The following is a 20,159-nucleotide window of genomic DNA, read 5'->3' as shown; positions in this document are numbered from 1 at the left end:
ATGCCTGCCAATAAGTGGATAAGGAAAAGGAAGGTTGACAGTGGTCTGGTTATGAGTGGGGAAGGGTAAAGGACAATTGAAGTTGATACATTTAGGTGGCAGTGGACCATTTTGTCTCAATTTCTGATGTTAGTGCAATCAATTTTGGTCAGGATTGTTGAGAGGAAGCCAGGCCCAGATCAGAAATGCAGTGTGAAATCAATTCTTCAGTGTGCCATGAAGGTGTTTTACATTCTGCCTGAGGGTGACTCCCATGACTGTGCACGTACCATGATATTTTGCTAATCTATCATGACTGACAGCTTGTATGAGTTGAACATCAAATTATAAATGGGGGAGTCTGAAGTCAACGCTCTACTTGGGCCATAATTCCTTGTTATAGGAAAGACTTATTCCTTTTGATAAATCTGGGGTCATGGATTTAGGTTAAGTGTTAGGAGGCTCAGAGGACAATTTTCCACTCCGAGGGTGGTGGGATCTAAGACTCACATGAGCTGTAGGTAGACCTACAATGTTGTTCGGGACTGACTTCCAGAATTTTGATCCAGCCATCTGATATTTTAAAGAAGAGCAGGGGGATTATCCTCAGTGGCCTGACCAATATTTATCTCAAACAAGCAGATGGTCTAGTCATTATGGGGCTGGCCACACTTCCAATGTACTTCATTTGCTATAAAAGTGTTTTGGGATGTCATTGACAGAGATTGTATATAAAAGTCCTTTCTGTGCCTTGATTGCAATGAAGAATGACCGCTTGCATGAACTAAGTGTACAATGCCAAAACCCATGAAACTGCATCCTTGTCAGAAACAACTGATTTATCATAAGCTTGCTCAAGTAACAGTTTAATAGAGGAGCGAAGAAAGACACTATAAATATACCCCTATTCGATGTGTTGGAGATCATTATTTTATTCTGATATCAATAAAGAGATTTTCACAATGAAAAATGGTACACATTCCTTTGAACGCACCAATGCATTCCAACTATACTTTCTCTGCCAATTCAGTTACCTCACCACACTCGTACCGTACAAAGTCCAGCACTGACACCCCCCTTGTAAGCAGGAACTGCCCTACAGTTGTGTCAGGGTCCAGCAGAAAAGGCTGTGCCAACATCTTGGTCTCTGTGTCATCACCAGGTGGGTCCTCCATTGAGCCCACAGACAGTGGCATCATACCCACAATGTGCTGACCTAACCTGCGGCCCAGCTCCGAGAAGTTTACATTTGAATTATGTTCCGTGGGCTTGCAAATCACTAGTGCACCATATTTTCCAAATGTCATCTTTGAGAGGTTTTTGTTGTCCACTGGCAACATTCCATGAACATACGTGCCAATATAGCAATCAGTTGGTACAGCCACCCAGGAAGCTCTTCTTATAGTCATGTTCTCACCAAGGTTACCTTTTAAAATATTTTTAAAAAAAGGGCGAATCAAAATGTGTTTGTAAAAAGCAGGGTTCTTATTCTTGAATTAAGACACGAAAACCAAATTCTTCAGTGAGGGTGCCCTTATTGAAATACACTAAACCACAAACCAGCTTTGGGATGTAGGCAGTGATATATTACAGATCATTTAGGGTGTTAGATTTACTGTAGGACATCCATTTTTGCCTGCGTGTCGTCATCTGGAGCAATGCATTGTGATGGTCGAGATTCCAATTTTCTTTCTGTCGTATAGCTGACTAAGAATCTCTTCCATTCTTACCAACTGCCGCATCATAGGGTGGAAGGAATTACAGGTTGGTATGCAACCTATTTGGCTGTGCTATGAAAACATCTTCCTTGACAACCAAGTCTCAAACCTACAGCTTCAGGTAGGAACATCACCCACTCTGCCACAAGCCCTCCTAATGAGTTAGTTAACAACTTGAGTGTGTAGTAACTGGAGAATTAGTGGGAGATCAAGGTGAAAGTCAGTTCTGAGGAATAGATACTTCAGCATTTGTTACACTCCAGCACCAGTAGCAGGCACTGCCACGCAAAACAAGTCATGCTAAATTGCCCATACGAGTTAGGTGCATTAATCAGGGGAAATGGGTCTGGGTGGGTTACTCTTTGGAGGGTCAGTGTGGACTTGTTGGGCCAAAGGCCTGTTTCCACAGGAGGTGAGGAAATCAAATCAAATCAAATCTAGACATTTCTTCCTTTGCCTCTGATCATGCTCTCTTTTACCATCTCTCCATTTTATATGTGTTATGATCATTGCAGCTCTGAGCTTTCTTCTCTTCCTTCTCATAGGCTCCAAATCCAATCCTATAGACTTTTCTTCTGGCACCCTCACTGTGCTGACATAAACATGATTGCAGTCTCCTACTCCAACTCATTTCCTCGCAGTATCTCAAAGCTGTGCATGGTTTTGCCTCCCTTGTGTTTTCTAAATTCCAGCAGTGATGACACAAAGTACTTAATTGATTGTAATGCACTTAGGATGTCCCAAAGCTTGTGAAAGGAATACTATTACCGGAAAGCTTCCTTTTCTTTCTCCTGCAGTCTTTTTCCTCTGGCAGTTATCTGGACTAGACTACAGAGATGGTCATACTTATATCAAAAATGTTTACTGAGGAAACTTTAATTTTAAGAAAGAATAGATAGCTATGCCATTGCACCTCCCTGCCAAAAAAAAAGGGCAAAGCAACTCAGCAGGCTATGATTATACTGCTGATCTTACCAATAGCCAAGGCAAGCTGGTCAGCAAGGGGACGACTGTCCAAACTGGTTTTCAATTGTGTTATTTCTTCAGTCGTAAGGAAATTCTGAAAAGTAATTGTGAAATGTTAATATACATGAGAATTATAAGGTTGTTTATTAATCAGAATCACTTTCTCAACCCATCCTTTGGGCAAAAATTTAATTTGAATCTACAAGACATAATGATAGAAGGAGATGGGGTTTTTCCCCCCCCTCCAATAGCAATGAAACATAATCTGTGCTACCATTTTCTCTCTTGCTCTTCCTAGCTGGCAGTGCTAGGCTTCCACTTGCCACCTCAGTTTGACACTTCTGTCAGAAGGAAACCCTCACCAATCTGGTAGTGCTGCCTAAATACAAGATTAAGGAAGAGTGGTGGAGTGAGTGGAAGATGTCATTGAACCCTGACAGTAGAGCAGATATTAGGACCATGCTTTTTGGGAAACCCACAATAGCAAACCTTTCACTAATCGATAGGATAATATGTCTTGGATGGCACAATGTCACAAGATGGTACAATGCAGGACAGGAAAATATTTGTTCCAGCAATGCTCCACTTGCTGATCCTTAATGGGGCATAGAAAATAGAAGAACAATCCTTGCTGATTCTCTTGGTGAATTTTATAGTTCCTGATAACAAGACAGACAGGAGTGGGATATGTCAGCAGATACAAGCAACAGCAGGTAGCTGCTGTGGCAAATTCAATAATCCAATATTTGAAGTAGAACTCCAAGGCATTGTTGATGGTTAAGCAGCCAGTCTGTGTTACAAGTAAAACACCAAGCATTGAGTGGTCAATGGAAAATGGGATTATTCTGATTTAACTACTCTATGACTATGTGACTGAACATGACAATGGGGTAAAGTGAGGACTGCAGATGCTGGAGAGTCAGAGTTGAAGAGTGTGGTGCTGAAAAAGCACAGCAGGTCAGGCAGCATCCGAGGAGCAAGAGAGTTGACGTTTCAGGCATAAGCCCTTCTTTATGCCCGAAACGTTGACTCTCCTGCTGCCTGACCTGCTGGGCTTTTCCAGTGCCACACTGCACATGATAATACCCTAATTAACTGTATCGTCCTGGCTGGATCAACAATGAGAAATTTTCTCAATGCTCTCAGCAGCTAGACTACCTGGGTTTAGCAGGTTAAAACTCGAGTAGCCCAGGCATGTTGTAGGATTTGCTCCTAATGGGAAAGATCTATAACCAACAAAACAAAACCTAGCAGATATAGTCTTCTCAGTTGTTTAGTTTGGAGACTCAAACAATGGTGATGAGCTTCAGCTGACAAACAAGATTCCAGTTTTATTGTAAATAGGAAATAAAGACAAACCTTGTTGTAATTGATGATGTTTGCATGCTTGGAGTGACAGTGCGACATTGTGGCAGTGGCTGCTTGCTGCACCAGCTGTTGGAACTTGACATTTCGGGCAACAAAATCTGTTTCACAATTCACCTGTCGTGGGGGAGAAAAACCCATTTCTGTCACAAGGACCATTTTATTTATAGGATTATTGATTTATATGAAATCATATAGCACAGGAGACTGTTCAGCCCATTAGGCTCTACTGGCTCTTTGGAAGATCAAATATAAAACTAATTAAATTAGTTTTTTTGCCCACACTGCTCTTTCAGAGATTTTAATTTGCTAACTGATTCATACATTAATTCTATCAGGCTAGGACACAAAATGACTCTGGTGAATGTAGATTCCATAGTAAATTTTAAGAGATTAGATATTATATATAAAAAGGAGAGATTTGTAGGGCTCTGATGAAACAGCAGGAATGGGATGAGGTGGTGGTGGGGAGTGGATATCTCTTTCAGCGAACTGATGCAGGTACAATGGGCTGGATGGCCTCCTGTGCTATAAATGCCATGATTTAACATATGTGTCACTTCGGATCAAACATTCTTCATCTTTACCTCCACCAGGACAGCTGAGTTTCCATCTTTCAGCAGTCCAATGAGGCCCTCCTTTGTTTTTCGGCCTTGTAGTTTAGAAGCTTTACTCCATCCTTCCTTATGGGCCTGTCTGTGCAGCCAGGCTTCAGCCTTTGAAAAGAAACAACTTTAATTACCTTGGACAGTATCAAATTATTTCATCCCTGGGAACCATGAAATTTCCCTCATTAATCCTTTGGAGTCTGTACCCTTTTTGCCAACCACCCTCAAAACTGGCAAGCAAAGTAATTAGTTTACATTTCAAATGCATGAATATTCTTTCATAATCTGTCTTGTTTTGAATTGGGATATTGTGCTTGAATACATTTTCTACTCTACTCCTGAATCACGTACATAGGGAACAGGCTCGTGCATTTTGTAATGAATATTACAAAGGTGCTGTCATGTTGCTTAAGACAACTAGTTGAAAATGGCGTCAGGCCTGATTTTTTACATGTATGAACAATCAGATAAGATGATGTATTACGAAAGGAGTCATAGGGTCATTGTCATAGAGATGCACAGCATGGAAACAGACCCTTTGGTCCAACCTGTCCATGCCGACCAGACATCCCAACCCAATCTAATCCCACCTGCCAGCACCTGGCCCATATCCCTCCAAACCCTTCCTATTCATACATCCATCCAAATACCTTCTTTTTTTTAAAGATATTTTTATTAGAAATTTAATATTTTGACAGATTTACAAAAATAAACAGAACTTTCAAGCACAAATATTAATATAAAAATAGATCTTAAATATATAATCATCAAAATTCAAAGGAATGATACTAAAGAAGAAAGAAAAACAATGAAACTCAGTTAACTACTAATCTAATCCACAATTATCCAGAGTGTATAGTTGAGTCACTTACATCCTTCAAACAAGAGAAAATGTTCTCTAATACACTCATAACAGTATAATAAAAAGGAAACTATTTCCAAACAATAAGAACAAAAAAAAACATGTTTGAATGGAGATCCTCCCCCTTGTTCTCAGGGGGCCTTACTTCCTTTCTAAAGGTCCACCATATCCTCTCCCAAACAGTGTCCCACCCTTGACCCGGGCGCTCCTTAATAGGATTTAGATATAATACCGAGCTAGAGTTAACAGAAGTAAAGTAGAGTAAAGTATCCACTTCTCCCCACGGAGTGTGGAAGAGGCAAGCCAACATAAATTGTCTCTTACGATTTATTTAAACGAGTCTAAAAGTTCCTTAGCCTCTTCTGGTGATCTAAAATTATACTCGGATCCTTCGTGGGTAAAGCATAACGTCGCTGGGTAGCGTAAGGTGTATTGAATATTTAAGTTCCTTAGACATTTCTTCACCTCATCAAACGCCTTCCTCCTTCGTGCCAAAGCCAAGGAGAAGTCCTGAAATAACATAATCTTGGATCCTTCATGGATCATGGCTTTAGGATCCTTTCCAAGATTTCTGGAGGCATCCAGGAGTATCTGCCTCTCCCTATAACTCTGCAGCCGGAACAGGACCGGGCGTGGGCGCTGGTTTGGGCCAGATCCGCGTACTGCGACCCGGTAGGCCCACTCCACCCTTACCCGGTCAGTTTCAGCCCCCGGGTTTAAAAGCTGGGGCAGCCATCGCTCCAGAAATACTGCTAACTGTCCTTTCTCTTCTTGTTCAGGGAGGCCCAGAAGACGGATATTCTTTCTCCGATTTCTATTATCCAGGTCATCCATGTAGATTTCAAAGGCCCGGACTCTCTGCTCCAGAGCTCGCACCTGTTCTGCAGCTGTTTGTGCTGCAGCCTCGGAGGTTGTGGCCTTTAGCTCCGCCCCCTTCACTCGGCCCTGCAATTCCTCAATAGCCTGGCTGTGTTTCTGCAGCTTTTCTTCGAATGAGTTCCATCTCTGTCTGGATTCTGCGATGAAATTGACGAGTGTCGTTTCCAGCCTGGCAATCATCTCTTCAAGGCCTGTTTTTACATCAGCTGCAGCCGGAGGAGGAGAGGAGGGTGGGGGAGGGGTCTTTGTTTTCTGAGAGCTGCGGGATCCCTTTGGTTTACTCATTATCCACTTAATATTAAACTGCTTAAATATAATAGTAAGCAGCTAATTAAGGTTAGAAAATTTTTTTGGGTGGTTTGGTAAGTGTGGTGGGGGTGAGTAACTCACTTTACCCAGGTTTTGGGAAGAGCACTGTAAACTCAGACTTGCTGAGTCGCCGCCATCTTGGATCTCCCCAAATACCTTCTAAATGTTGCAATTGTACCAGCCTCCACCATTTTCTCTGGCAGCTCATTCCATACACATACCACCCTGTGTGTGAAAAAGTTGCCTCTTAGGTCTCTTTTAGATCATTTCCCTCTCACCCTAAACCTATGCCCTCTAGTTCTGGACTCCCCGACCCCAGGGAAAAGACTTTGTCTACTTACCTTGTCCATGCCCCTCAATTTTGTAAACCTCTGTAAGGTCACCCCTCAGCCTCTGATGCTTCAGGGAAAACAGCCCCAGCCTGTTGAGCCTCTCCCTATAGCTCAAATCCTCCAACCCTGGCAACATCCTTGTAAATCTTTTCTGAACACTTTCAAGTTTCACAACATCCTTCCAATAGGAAGGAGACCAGAATTGCATGAAATATTCCAACAGTGGCCTAACCAATATCCTGTACAGCCACAACATGACCTCCCAACTCCTGTACTCAATACTCTGACCAATAAAGAAAAGTATACCAAACGCCTTCTTCACTATCCTATCTACCTGCGACTCCACTTTCAAGAAGCTATGAACCTGTATCCCAAGGTCTCTCTGTTCAACAACACTTCCTAGGACCTTACCATTAAGTGTTTAAGTCCTGCTAAGATTTGCTTTCCAAAAATGCAGCTCCACTTTAGAATACTTTATCCTGTAAAGCACTTTGAGACATCCCAAGGTTATGACAAGTGCAACATAAATATTAGTCTTCTTCTATCAGCAGAGTTATCACTGATGCAAAGGATTTGAATATTAAGAAATATGTCATCATTGCATCCTTTGCTGAATTTCATTCACGATTCTATACCAGAAGCTGTGAGAACACGAAGTCTCAGCTCAGGTACTGACTTATAGAAACTAAATGTTTATGTTGAGCATAAATAAAAAGTCCGAGGAACAAGACCAAGCTTTAAGAGGTAGAACTTTTATATGATGCCTTGAACAGTTGGAGAGCCTGCCAACACCAAAAATATAGGCTCTCTCATAAAGAATAGCAGTGTAGATGACAAATATGAGGTTATGTTCTTTGGTAGAAAAAAATAAAGGAGCTGAATATAATTTAAATGGAGAAATATTGCAGCAAGTTAGAGCACATAGGGATTTGGGAGTCCTCATGCACGAATCACAAGCAGCTTCCATCCAAATTCAGATAACAAGGGAGCTAAATGAAATATATGCCTTTATTTCAAAGAAAATGGAGTATAAAAATAAGGAGTTCTTGCTAAAACTAGCATACTGTGAACAACTTTGGTCCTCTTATCTGAGGAAAGATATGCTGATATTGGAGGCAACCCAGAGAAAGTTGGGTAGTTTGGGGCTTGTACTCATTGGTGTTTAGAAGCATGAGAGGCGACCTTATTGAAACATGCAAGATTCTCTGGAGCTTGACAGGGTGGATGTAGAAAGGTTGTTTTCCCTCAGTGGGAGAGTCTAAAGCCACAGGGTATAATCTCAGAATAAAGGGTCATCCATTTAAGACAAATGAGGTATTTCTACGCTCAGAGTTTAGCGAATCTGTGGAATCCTTTACTGCAGAGTGCTTGTAGAGGCTTTATTGTTAAGTATATTCAAGGCTGAGACAGACAGATTTTTAATTAGTAAGGGAATCAAGGGTTCGAGGGAACAGAGTGGGAAGTGAATCGGCTATGATCTCACTGGTGGAGCAGACTTGATGAGCTGAATGGCCTACTTCTGCTCCTACAGCTGATGGTCTGATGTGATCTATACCCAAGGAAGTCCCAGTTTAGTTTCTGGTCTGTGTTCAGTTTGCTGCTGTAATCAAGGCAACTGTGGAATGCTGCAACATCTCAGGAATAGCAAAGAGGTGACAAAAATAATTAGCTTGAATTTCCTACGCACTATCCAAACAACTTGGTGTGCTCATGATGTCCCCAAATTCAAACGGTCAGCTAAAGCTTACAATTCAAGCTGTGGATCTGAAGAATGCCCTCGAAGTAAGATATCAAAAGGCTGCCTTTACCTATGAAACCATATCATACCATCAGGTTGGGGCTTGAAGGGAAACATACATTGGGGTTTCCAGCAGCAACTTTCACATTATAATTTCCACCTACCTGCTGAAGGTCACTGCTAAACTTCTCTAAGGCCTTCTTACAATTTGTAAACGAGTATCCTGTCTTCTTCCGGAGTTTCAGGAGGAGTTCTTTATCAGCTGCCATTAATCTAACCCCAGGACAGTGCAGAAACTGGGTTGACTGTGCAGAAAAAACCTAACAAAAGCAAACAGAACTCTTACGGAACTTTGTAACACAATCTACATGTTGACACATTAGTTCCACAATGTTGCTTTACTAAGATTCTATCAAAAGGTCACAATGCTATCTCCCTTGAGGTGCACTCTCAGGATTGCTCCAACCCAATACTTTGTGATGGAGAAATATAGTTTCTGTGTTTGCTCCTCACCATATAGCAAGCCTGTCAGTTCAGTCACATTACAGTGGGCAGCTATCACGGGAGACCAGGCATTTCACCACAAGGAGAAATAACTTGCAAGGGCAATGGTTGTGTTCCAAAGAATGGAATTTAAATGGGGCCCTTTCACCTGTATGGGAGCTGGAAGGTTCGATGTGATCGGTAGCTTGTTCTTGGTTTTTTTATTAAATGGAAGAGGGGCAAAAAAAGGAAAAGAACTGAGTCCTTGCTGTCAAAATCCCATAGTCAGGCAGGCTGCAAATTTAGGAGGCGAAAGTGAGCACTGCAAATGCTGGAGCTTAGAGTCAACAGTATGGTGCTGGAAAAGCACAGCAGGTCAGGCAGCATCCGAGGAGCAGGAAATCAATGTTTTGGGCAAAAGCCCCTAATCAGGAATGAGAAATCTAGGTCACAATCGATCAGCATGGGAGTAAAGCTATATCATAGCTATGAGTTTTAGGACGTGCACACATTTCCTTGTTGGCACTTGGATTTGCTTGAAAACCACCCACCCCCCAGACACACCACAATTTGCTGATTTCTTGTAATCACTGTGCAATTCAGTACTGTACATAAACCAATAAATGCATTTTGGCAGGAGTTTCATGGTCATTTTACACCCTTCCTGAAACTGAGTGACCCAAATGAGTCTTTTCAATTTCTTATTATAATGCATGATTGGAAAGTCATAAGCACCCCCAGTTCACTGGCACATGATTAAATTTTTAATAGATAGTAATTAATACATAATTAGGGGCAAGAGAGAAACTTGGCTGTTCAAGTGTATTGACAGACTATCCAAATTTTAGAGGTTAAAACCTAACCTGACAGTGAACTGCAGATCCTGAAAACCAACAGACTAAATAAAATTTTATTTGAAGTATTTATGATTTTGAGGTCAGTGCGCGAAATGGGTCAGACACAGTTGAGGGCTGTGCCACAGTGGTGGGGACTTCTTGGTTGAAGAAAAGATGAACATTTCTGAGAGCCTCTTGCAGAAGGTTGCATTATCAAAATAGATGAAATGGAGACAAAGAAACTGGGAGAATAGAATGGAGTCTTTATAGGAAGTGGGATGTGAGCATACATAGTTAAGGTAACTGTGGGAATCAGTGGGTTTGTAGTGGATATTGGTGGCCAGCCTATCCCCAGAAAGGGGAACAGAGATATCAAGGAAGGAAAGGACAGAGTCAGAAATGGACCAGGTGAAGATGGGAGCAAGGTGGAAACTGGAAGGAAAATTGATAAGATTTCCAATTCTGGGTAGGAGAGGGAAGCAGTACTGATTAATCAATGTACGGAGGGACCCAAGTAGGACTGGAACAAGGAATGTTCCATGTAACCCACAAAGAGGGACATGTGCAGTTACCCATGGCCATGCCTTTGATTTGAGGAAAGTGAGAGGAGTTAAAGGAAAAGTTGTTCAAAGTCAGGACGAGCTCAGCCAGGCAGAGGAGGGTGAGTGTGAATGAGGATGGTTCAGGCCTACTTTTAAAAAATTTGTTCATGCAATGTGGACATTGCTGGCTAGACCAGTATTTACTGTCCATCCCTAATTGACCAGAGGGCAGTGAAGCATCAACCACACTGCTGTGGCACATGTAGACCAGACCAGGTAATGAGTAAAAAGACCCCACCGAACTCATCTCCACGTACCTCGACACGGTTCTGTCCCCTTTAGTCCGAGAACTCCCCACCTACGTTCGGGACACCACCCACACCCTCCATCTCCTCCATGATTTTCACTTCCCCGGTCCCCAACGCCTTATCTTCACGATTGACATCCAGTCCCTGTACACCTCCATCCCCCATCACGAAGGACTCAAAGCCCTCCGCTTCTTCCTTTCCCGCCGCACCAACCAGTACCCTTCCACTGACACCCTCCTTCGACTGACTGAACTGGTCCTCACCCTGAATGACTTCTCTTTCCAATCCTCCCACTTCCTCCAAACTAAAGGAGTTGCCATGGGCACCCGCATGGGCCCCAGCTATGCCTGTCTCTTTGTAGGATATGTGGAACAATCCATCCTCCTCAACTACACTGGCACCACCCCCCACCTTTTCCTCCGCTACATCGATGACTGTATCGGCACTGCCTCGTGCTCCCACGAGGAGGTTGACCAGTTCATCAACTTTACCAACACCTTCCATCCCGACCTCAAATTCACCTGGACTGTCTCAGACTCCTCCCTCCCCTTCCTAGACCTTTCCATTTCTATCTCGGGCGACCGACTCAACAGACATCTACTATAAACTGACTGACTCCCACGGCTACCTGGACTACACCTCCTCCCACCCTGCCCCCTGTAAAAACTCCATCCCATATTCCCAATTCCTTCGTCTCCGTCGCATCTGCTCCCAGGAGGACCAGTTCCAATACCGTACAGCCCAGATGGCCTCCTTCTTCAAGGACCGCAGATTCCCCACAGACGTGATCAACGATGCCCTCCACCGCATCTCCTCCACTTCCCGCTCCTCCGCCCTTGAGCCCCGCCCCTCCAACTGCCACCAAGACAGAACCCCACTGGTTCTCACCTACCACCCCACCGACCTCCGTATACAGTGTATCATCCGCCGTCATTTCCGCCAACTCCAAACGGACCCCACCACCAGGGATATATTTCCCTCCCCTCCCCTATCAGCGTTCCGCAAAGACCACTCCCTTCGCGACTCCCTCGTCAGGTCCACACCCCCCACCAACCCAACCTCCACTCCCGGCACCTTCCCCTGCAACCGCAGGAAATGCAAAACTTGCGCCCACACCTCCTCCCTTACTTCTCTCCAAGGCCTCAAGGGATCCTTCCATATCCGCCACAAATTCACCTGCACCTCCACATCCACACACATCATCTATTGCATCCGCTGCACCCGATGTGGCCTCCTCTATATTGGCCGCCTACTTGCAGAACGCTTCAGGGAACACCTCTGGGACGCCTGAACCAACCAACCCAACCATCCCGTGGCTCAACACTTTAACTCTCCCTCCCACTCCACCGAAGACATGCAGGTCCTTGGACTCCTCCATCGCCAGAACATAACAACACGACGGTTGGAGGAAGAGCGCCTCATCTTCCGCCTGGGAACCCTCCAGCCACAAGGGATGAACTCAGATTTCTCCAGTTTCCTCATTTCGCCTCCCCCCACCTTGTCTCAGTCGATTCCTTTGAACTCAGCACCGCCCTCCTAACCTGCAATCCTCTTCCTGACCTCTCCGCCCCCACCCCACTCCGGCCTATCACCCTCACCTTGACCTCCTTCCACCTATCACATCTCCATCGCCCCTCCCCCAAGTCCCTCCTCCCTACCTTTTATCTTAGCCTGCCTGGCACACTCTCCTCATTCCTGATGAAGGGCTCTGGCCCGAAACGTTGAATTTCCTGTTCCTTGGATGCTGCCTAACCTGCTGTGATTTAACTAGCAACACATTTTCAGACCAGGTAATGATAACAGTTTCCTTGCCTAAAGGATGGGTTTTTCTGATAATTGACAATGGTTTTGTGGTCATCATTAGACTCTAAATTCCGGATTTTTATTGAATTCAAACTTCGCCATGTACTGTGGTGGGATTTGAACTCTGGTCCTCTGTTACCTAGGTTTCTGAATTAATAGTTTAACGTTAATACCACAAGGCCAGTGCCTCACCCTTGAGAAAGAGACAGGCAACCCTCAGACCATCCTGATGGGGGATGGATATGTAGAGGGATTGCATGTCCATGGTGAAGAGGTGGTGGCAGCTGCTAGAAAACTGGAAATTCTGAAACTGACACATCGCGATTCTTCTGATATCTTATGAAGTGGAAAGCAATTGGACAAGGGGAGAGAAAATAGAGTTAAGGTAGAAAGAAAATAGTAATCTCAGGATTGCTACTGGTGCCATGTGCTAGTAAGTTGAGAGCCAGAAGGGGGCATGAAAAAGACATAGCAGGTAGGATTAAGGAAAACCCTAAGGCATCCTACACTTACGTGAGGAACAAGAGGATGGTCAGAGGGGTAGGGCCAATCAGGGATAATGGAGGGAACTTGCGCCTGGAGTTGGAGGTGGTAGGGAGAAGTCCTTAATGAATACTTTGCTTCAGTATTCACTACTGAGAGGGACCTTGTCGTTTGTGAGGACAGCGTGAAACAGACTGATATGCTCAAACAGGTTGATCTTGAGGAGGAGGTACTGAAAATTTTGAAAAACATAAGGATGGATAAACCCCCTAGGCCAGATGGGGTATACCCAAGGTTACTACAGGAAGTGAGGGAAGAGATTGCTGTGCCTTTGGCGATGACCTTGGTGTCCTCAATCTCCGCTGGAGTAGTGCCAGATGACTGGAGGGTGGCAAATGTTATTCCCTTGTTCAAGAAAGGGAATACGGATAATCCTGGGGATTACAAACCAGTCAGTCAGTCTTACATCTATGGTGGGCAAATTATTGGAGAGGGTTCTGAGAGACAGGATTTATGATAAACTATGGTTTTCCAAGTTAATAGAGATAGTCAGCATGGCTTTGTGAGGGGCAGGTCATGCCTCACAAGCCTTATTGAATTCTGAGGATGTGACAAAACACATTGATGAAGGTAGAACAGTGGAATGTGGTGTATGTGGATTTTAGCAAGGCATTTGATAAAGTTCCCCATAGTAGACTCATTCAGAAGGAAGAGACATGGGATTACAGGGAAATTTGGCTGTTTGGATACTGAATTAGCTGGCTTACAGAAGACAGAGGGTGGTAGTAGATGGAAAGTATTCAGCCTGGAGCTCGTTGACTAGTGGTGTTCTGCAGGGATCTGTTCTGGAACCTCTGCTCTTTGTGATTTTTATAAATGACTTGGATGAAGAAGTGAACAGTGGGTTTGTAAGTTTGCCAATGACATGAAGATTGGAGGAGTGGTGGATAGTGTGGAGGGCTGTTGTAGATTACAACAGGACATTAACAGGATGCAGAACTGAACTGATAAGTGGCAGATGGAGTTCAAACTGGAAAAGTGTGAAGAGATTCATTTTGGAAGGTCGAATTTGAATGCAGAATACAGGGTTAAAGGCAGTATTCTTGGCGGTGTGGAGGAACAGAGGGATCTTGGGGTCCATGTCCATTGATCCCTCAAAGTTGCCACCCAAGTTGATAGGGTTGTTAAGAAGGCATATTTTCATTAGCAGGGGGATTGAGTTTAAGAGCCGCGAGGTTATGCTGCAGGTCTCTCCAGCCCTAGTTAGATCACACTTGGAATATTGTGTTCAGTTCTGGTTGCCTCATTATAGGAAATATGTAGAAGCTTTAGAGGGGGTACAGAGGAGATTTACCAGGATGCTGCCTGCATTGGAGGGCATGTCTTATGAAGAAAGGTTGAAAGAGCTGGGGCTTTTCTCATTGGAACAAAGGTGACTTGGAAGTCTATAAGATGATGACAGGGTGAATAGCCAAAGTCTTTTTCCCAAGGCAGAAATGGCTATCACAAAGGTGCATAATTTTAAGGTGATTGGAGGAAGGTTATGGGGAGGTGTCAGAGGTAGATTCTTCAAACTCGAATGTGGTGGGTGCATGGAATGCACTGCCAGCGGTGGCAGTAGAGTTAGAAACATTAGGGACAATGAGTCCCATTCCCCTATTCTCCCAATAAAAGCCCTGCAATTTCCTCCTTTGTAGATCCAATTTATTTTTAAAGTTACAACTGAAACCAGCTGCCCTTGTCTTGTAGATTATTCAAATTATAATTGCTGTTAATTTTCTAATCCTATTGGATTTTTTGTCAATTATCTGACTATTCTACCATCTTCTATTTTTATGTCGAAATAATTAAAGTGCATATCTAAATGATACAAACAAAATTTCAGTGGTCAGAGGTTAGTTGTGCATACTGCTCATATTCAAATATCATGCTGTGAAGGTTCAACCTAACTTGCTGGTCGAGTGTGAGCTGGCTTCCAGCAAATTAGTTACCTCGCACAGCCTGCGGCCTTCGAAAGATTATCCATCGGTACTTTAAAACGCGAAAAGCTTATCAGGATCAGAATCATAAAGGATTTGCTTTACCTTGGAAATATCGATCCGAATGCTCCGCAGAGCAGAGAAGGCAGCCATGGTGCTGTGCATTCTGAGAGGTTCAACGTTACAGACAAAATGTTACCATGCCATTCGGCGGAAAGCCCACACGAGCTAACTACAACGACGCCCGTTCAGAGGAATGAAGCAAGAAAAAACTACTCTGAAGGTTGCTCTGCAGCTGAAAGTTTCAGTTGGCGCCTACTGGTGGCTGAAGTAGGAGACGATGATACGCTAGATTTATTGCCTGCCCAACTGTTTAAGGAATATTTTTGAAAAGCAGAAACATTATTTAACTGAATGCACGATTCATGTTTCCAAATTAGACTAGGGGGTGGAGTCATAGAAACATAGAAAGTAGAGCAGGAGTAAGCTGTACAGCCCTTCGACCCTGTTTCGTCTTTTATTATCCTCTACGTCAATAGCCTTTTCCCATTTTTCCCCCCATATCCTTTGATCCGTTTAACCTTAGTGCTGTATCCAATTCCTTAAAATCATGTTTTGGGTCTTGACTGCTTTCTATGAAATTCCACACTCTGGGTGAAGAAATTTCTCATCTCAGTTATAAATAGTCTACCCTGCATTCTTAGTCTGTGACCCTTCGTTCTGGATTCCAGCATCATCAGGAACATCCTTTCTGCATCTACCCTGTTTAATCTTGTTAAAACATTTTATAAGTTCCTATGAGCTCACCCAGCAGAGACGTCAGCCCCATAGTCCAGGCTGACACCTCCAGGTGATGTCTTTGTAGTTATGTTCCTGGACTTAAACAGTGCTAGCAGATATTTTGTATTTTATCCTGGCCAACATGTCGTCTTCAACCAACACCACCAAAACTAACTGATCATGTATCCACTGTGAGAGCTTTATGTGCATAAATTAGCTGCTGTGTGCTTACATCAATTAGCTTTGAAAGAAGAAAAGAAAATTGTAGCTTATAAAGTAATCTGTTACATATGATAACAATAGAAATAGGAGTGGGAGCCTTCTTTTACAACAATCCATGATAGACCAAATCTAGAGATAGTTTATTCATCTTGGCCTCCTCCAGTGGGCCCCATCATTGCAGATACTAGTCGTTAAGCAATTTGATTCACTCCACATGATATCAAGAAATGGATGGAGGGACTGGATACTGCAAGGGCCCTGACAATAGTACTGAAGACTTGTGCTCCAGAATTTGTTACTCCCCTATCTAAGCTCTTCCAGTGCAGTTACAACACTGGCATCTACAGAACAATGTGAAAAATTGCCCAGGTATGTCCTGTACACAAAGCAGACCAAATCCAACCCTGCCAATTATCACGACAACAATCTACTCTCAATCATCAGTAAAGTGATGGAAGGTGTCATCAACAGTGCTATCAAGCACACCGGCTCAATAATGCCCAGTTTGGGGTCCTCCAGGGCCACTCCAAAAGAGGTGAGGTGAGAGTCACAGCCCTTGACACCAATGCTACATTCGACTGAGTGTGGCATCAAATAACCCTAGCAAAATTCAAATCAATGGATATTAGGGGTAAACTCTCCGCTGGTTGGAGTCATACTTGACATAGTTATACCTCATGGTAGTGTTCAAAACCCAACCACTTACACCTGCTTCATCAATGACTTTCCCTAAATCATAAGGTCAGAAGTGTGGATGTTCACCATATTTGCACAACATTCAGCACTATTTGTGACTCCTCAGATATTGAAGTAGTCCATGTTCAAATGCAACAAATTCTGGACACTATCCAGCCTTGGGAATGATAAGTAGCAAGTAACACTTGCACTACGCACATACCAGGCAATGACCATCACCAGTAAGAGACAATCTCATCACTGACCCTTTGCATTCAACAGTGTTACCATCAATGAATATCCTTGGGGTTACCATTGACCAGATACATGACTTGCCACATAATCACTGTGACTACAAGAGCACATCAGAAGCTAGGAATGCTGTGGGTAATTCATCTCCTGACTTTCCAAAGCCTGTCCACCATCAACAAGACACAAGAATACTCCCCATTTACCTGGATGGGCACCGCTATAACAATACTCAAGAAGCTTGACACTATCCAGGACAAAGCAGTCTGCTTGACTGGCACCACATTCATAAACATCCATTCACTTCACTACTGATGCTCAGTAGTAGCAGTGTGCACTACCTACAAGATGCTCTGCAGAAATTCACCAAAGATCCTAAGACAGTGCTTCCCAAACAGACGACCACAGCTACCTAGAAGGACAAGGGCAGCAGATACATGGTAACACCACCACTTGCAAGTTCCCCTCCAAGCCACTCACCATTCTGACTTGGAAACATATTACTGTTCCTTCAGTGTTGCTGGGTCAAAAACCTGTAATTCCCCCCACTAAGGGCATTGTGGGTCAAACCACAGATGGACTGCAGCAATTCAAGAAGGCAGCTCACCACCATCTTCTCAAGAGCAACTAGGAACTGGTAATAAAAATGTTGGCCAGCCAACTTTGCCCATGTTCCATAAGTGAATAAAAAAAAAGCAGGACTTCCTTGTTTGTGATTTTCTTGTGATCAATTTGGAATTTAGTCACACAGATCAGATGGTCCTGGGCTTGATCATGAGACCCTGATGTATTAGTTATTCTTGGAGAGGATTGGCAAAATGATTCTGGGTAGGAGTGAAAAGAACAGGGTGGACCTTATGGGTGACTTGAACTTCTCCAACATTGACAGGAAATGCTATAACTCTAGTAGGCAAACTAGTGGGAAGAGTTAGCAGTAAGAAATGAAGTCATGTTGAATATTTCACAGAGGACAGTATTTCACACATACACTGGGAGGTTTTTTCCTAGATCTCTGCAAAGTTCTAGGGATATGGAAGAGAAGATTGGCAAAATAATTCTGGGCAGGAGTGAAAGGAACAGGGTGGTCATTATGGGGGACTTTAACTTCCCCAACACTGACTGGAAATGCCATAACTCTAGTACGTTGGATGGATCAGTTTTTGTCCAATGTATGCTGGAGGGTTTCCTGACACAGTATGTCGAAGGGCCGACAAGAGCAGAGGCCACACTGGATCTGGTACTTGGTAATGAACCAGGCCAGATGTTTGATTTAGTGATAGGGGAACACTTTGGAGAGAGTGATCATAATTCAGTTATGTTTAGTTTAGCAATGGAAAAGGATAGGTACATGCCACAGGACAAGAGTTATAGATGAGTGAAGGGCAATTAAAATGCAATTAGGCAAGACTTAAGAGGCACAGAATGGGGTAGCAAAATGCAGGGTATGGGGAATAAATGAAATGTGGGGCTGGTTTAAGGAACAGGTATTGTCCTTGATAGGTATGTCCCTGTCAGGCAGGGAGGAAGTGATAAGGTGAGGGAACCGTGGTTTACTAAAGGTATGTCTTGTTAAGCAGAAGAAGGAGGCTAATGTGACATTGAGATGAGATAGTTCAGATGAGGCGATGGAGAGTTATAGATTAGCTGGGAAGGATTTAAAGAGAGAGTTAAGACGAGCGAGGGGACATGAGCAGTCTTTAGCAAGTAGAATGAAGGAGAACCCTAAAGCTTTCTACAGGTATGTGAGGAATAAAAGGATGACTAGGGTAGGAATAGGGCCAGTCAAAGACAGAAGTGGGAAGTTGTGTGTGGACCCTGTGGAGATTGGAGAGGTGCTAAATGAATATTTCTCATCACTTTTCACTCAGGAAAAGGAGAATATTGTAGAGGTGAAGAATGAGATACGAGATATTAGACTAGAAAGAATCGAGGTTAGTAAGGAAGAGGTGTTATCAATTCTAGAAGGAATGAAAGTAGACAAGTCCCCGGGCCAAGGATTCTCTGGGAAGCTAGGGAGGAGTTGGCGGAGCCTTTGGCTTTGATCTTTGAGTTGTCATTGTCTACAGGTTTAGTACCAGAGGACTGGAGAATTGCAAATGTGGTGCCCTTGTTCAAGAAGGGCAATAGAGATGACCCAGGTAATTATAGACCAGTGAGCCTTATGTCTGTTGTAGGAAAAGTTTTGTAAAGGACTATGATAGGATTAGTAATCATCTAGCCAGCAACAATTTGATTTCACATAGTCAACATGGTTTTGTCAAGGGCAGGTCATGTTTCACAAACTTAATTGAGTTTTTTGAGAAGGTGACCAAGCATGTGGATGAGGGTAGGGAAGTTGACTTCGTGTACATGGACTTCAGTAAAGCCTTTGATAAGGTTCCACATGGTAGGCTGTTGGAGAAAATGCAGAGGCATGGTATTGAGGGTGATTTAGCAGTCTGGATTAGAAACTGGCATAAATAACTTAGACACAGGCATAGATGAATGGGTTAGTAAGTTTGCAGATGACACTAAAGTTGATGGAGTATTGGACAGTGTGGAAGAATGTTGCAGATTGCAGGGGGACTTGGATAAACTGCAGAATTGGGCTAAGAGGTAGCAAATGGAGTTCAGTGCAGCTAAATGTGAGGTGATTCACTTTGGGAAGAATAACAGAAAGGCAGAATATTGGGTCAATGGAAAGATTCTTGGTAGTGTGGATGTGCAGAGGATCTTGGAGTCCATGTACATAGATCCCTGAAAGTTGCCACCCAGGTGGATAGTGCTGTTAAGAATGCATACAGCGTGTTAGGTTTTATTGGTAGAGGGATTGCGTTCCAGAGCCATAATGTTATGCTGCAACTATACAAAATGCTAGTGCGGCCACACTGTGTCCCACTATTACAGGAAGGATGTGGAAGCATTGGAAAAGGTGCAGAGGAGATTTACTAGGATGTTGCCTGGTCTGGAGGGAAGGTCTTATGAGGAAAGGCTGAGAGACTTGGGTCTGTTGTCATTGGAGAGAAGAAAGCTAAGAGGGGATTTGATAGAGACATACAAGATG

General features: G+C 43.5%; 1 protein-coding gene across 1 annotated transcript; it reads right to left on the bottom strand.

The window, feature by feature from the left end:
• Positions 1 to 886: 886 nt before the first annotated feature.
• On the bottom strand, positions 887 to 15,463 carry tsfm (Ts translation elongation factor, mitochondrial). The gene is made up of 6 exons (XM_060820912.1): positions 15,296 to 15,463; positions 8,921 to 9,076; positions 4,616 to 4,744; positions 4,023 to 4,145; positions 2,673 to 2,757; positions 887 to 1,405 (listed from the first exon to the last, which is right to left on the bottom strand). Exons 1-6 carry the CDS (start codon positions 15,353 to 15,355, stop codon positions 987 to 989), a joined length of 972 nt encoding a protein of 323 aa, XP_060676895.1. The 5' UTR covers positions 15,356 to 15,463; the 3' UTR covers positions 887 to 986.
• Positions 15,464 to 20,159: the final 4,696 nt, after the last annotated feature.

This window comes from Hemiscyllium ocellatum, chromosome X (genome assembly GCF_020745735.1).
Source record: "Hemiscyllium ocellatum isolate sHemOce1 chromosome X, sHemOce1.pat.X.cur, whole genome shotgun sequence".
NCBI classification, from domain to species: Eukaryota; Metazoa; Chordata; class Chondrichthyes; order Orectolobiformes; family Hemiscylliidae; genus Hemiscyllium; species Hemiscyllium ocellatum.
Note: the sequence above shows the minus strand (reverse complement) of the source record. Positions and strands in the feature narration are given on the sequence as shown.

Bases quoted from the DNA above. Each gene is read 5' to 3' on its own strand.
- tsfm (XM_060820912.1), bottom strand. From the start codon at position 15,355: ATGCACAGCACCATGGCTGCCTTCTCTGCTCTGCGGAGCATTCGGATC. The intron at 4,745-8,920 runs GTAGGTGGAAAT...TTCTTTTCAAAG, and splicing joins TTAGCAGTGACCTTCAGCAG to GCTGAAGCCTGGCTGCACAG. The intron at 1,406-2,672 runs GTAAGATCAGCA...ATATTTTAAAAG, and splicing joins CCAGCTTGCCTTGGCTATTG to GTAACCTTGGTGAGAACATG.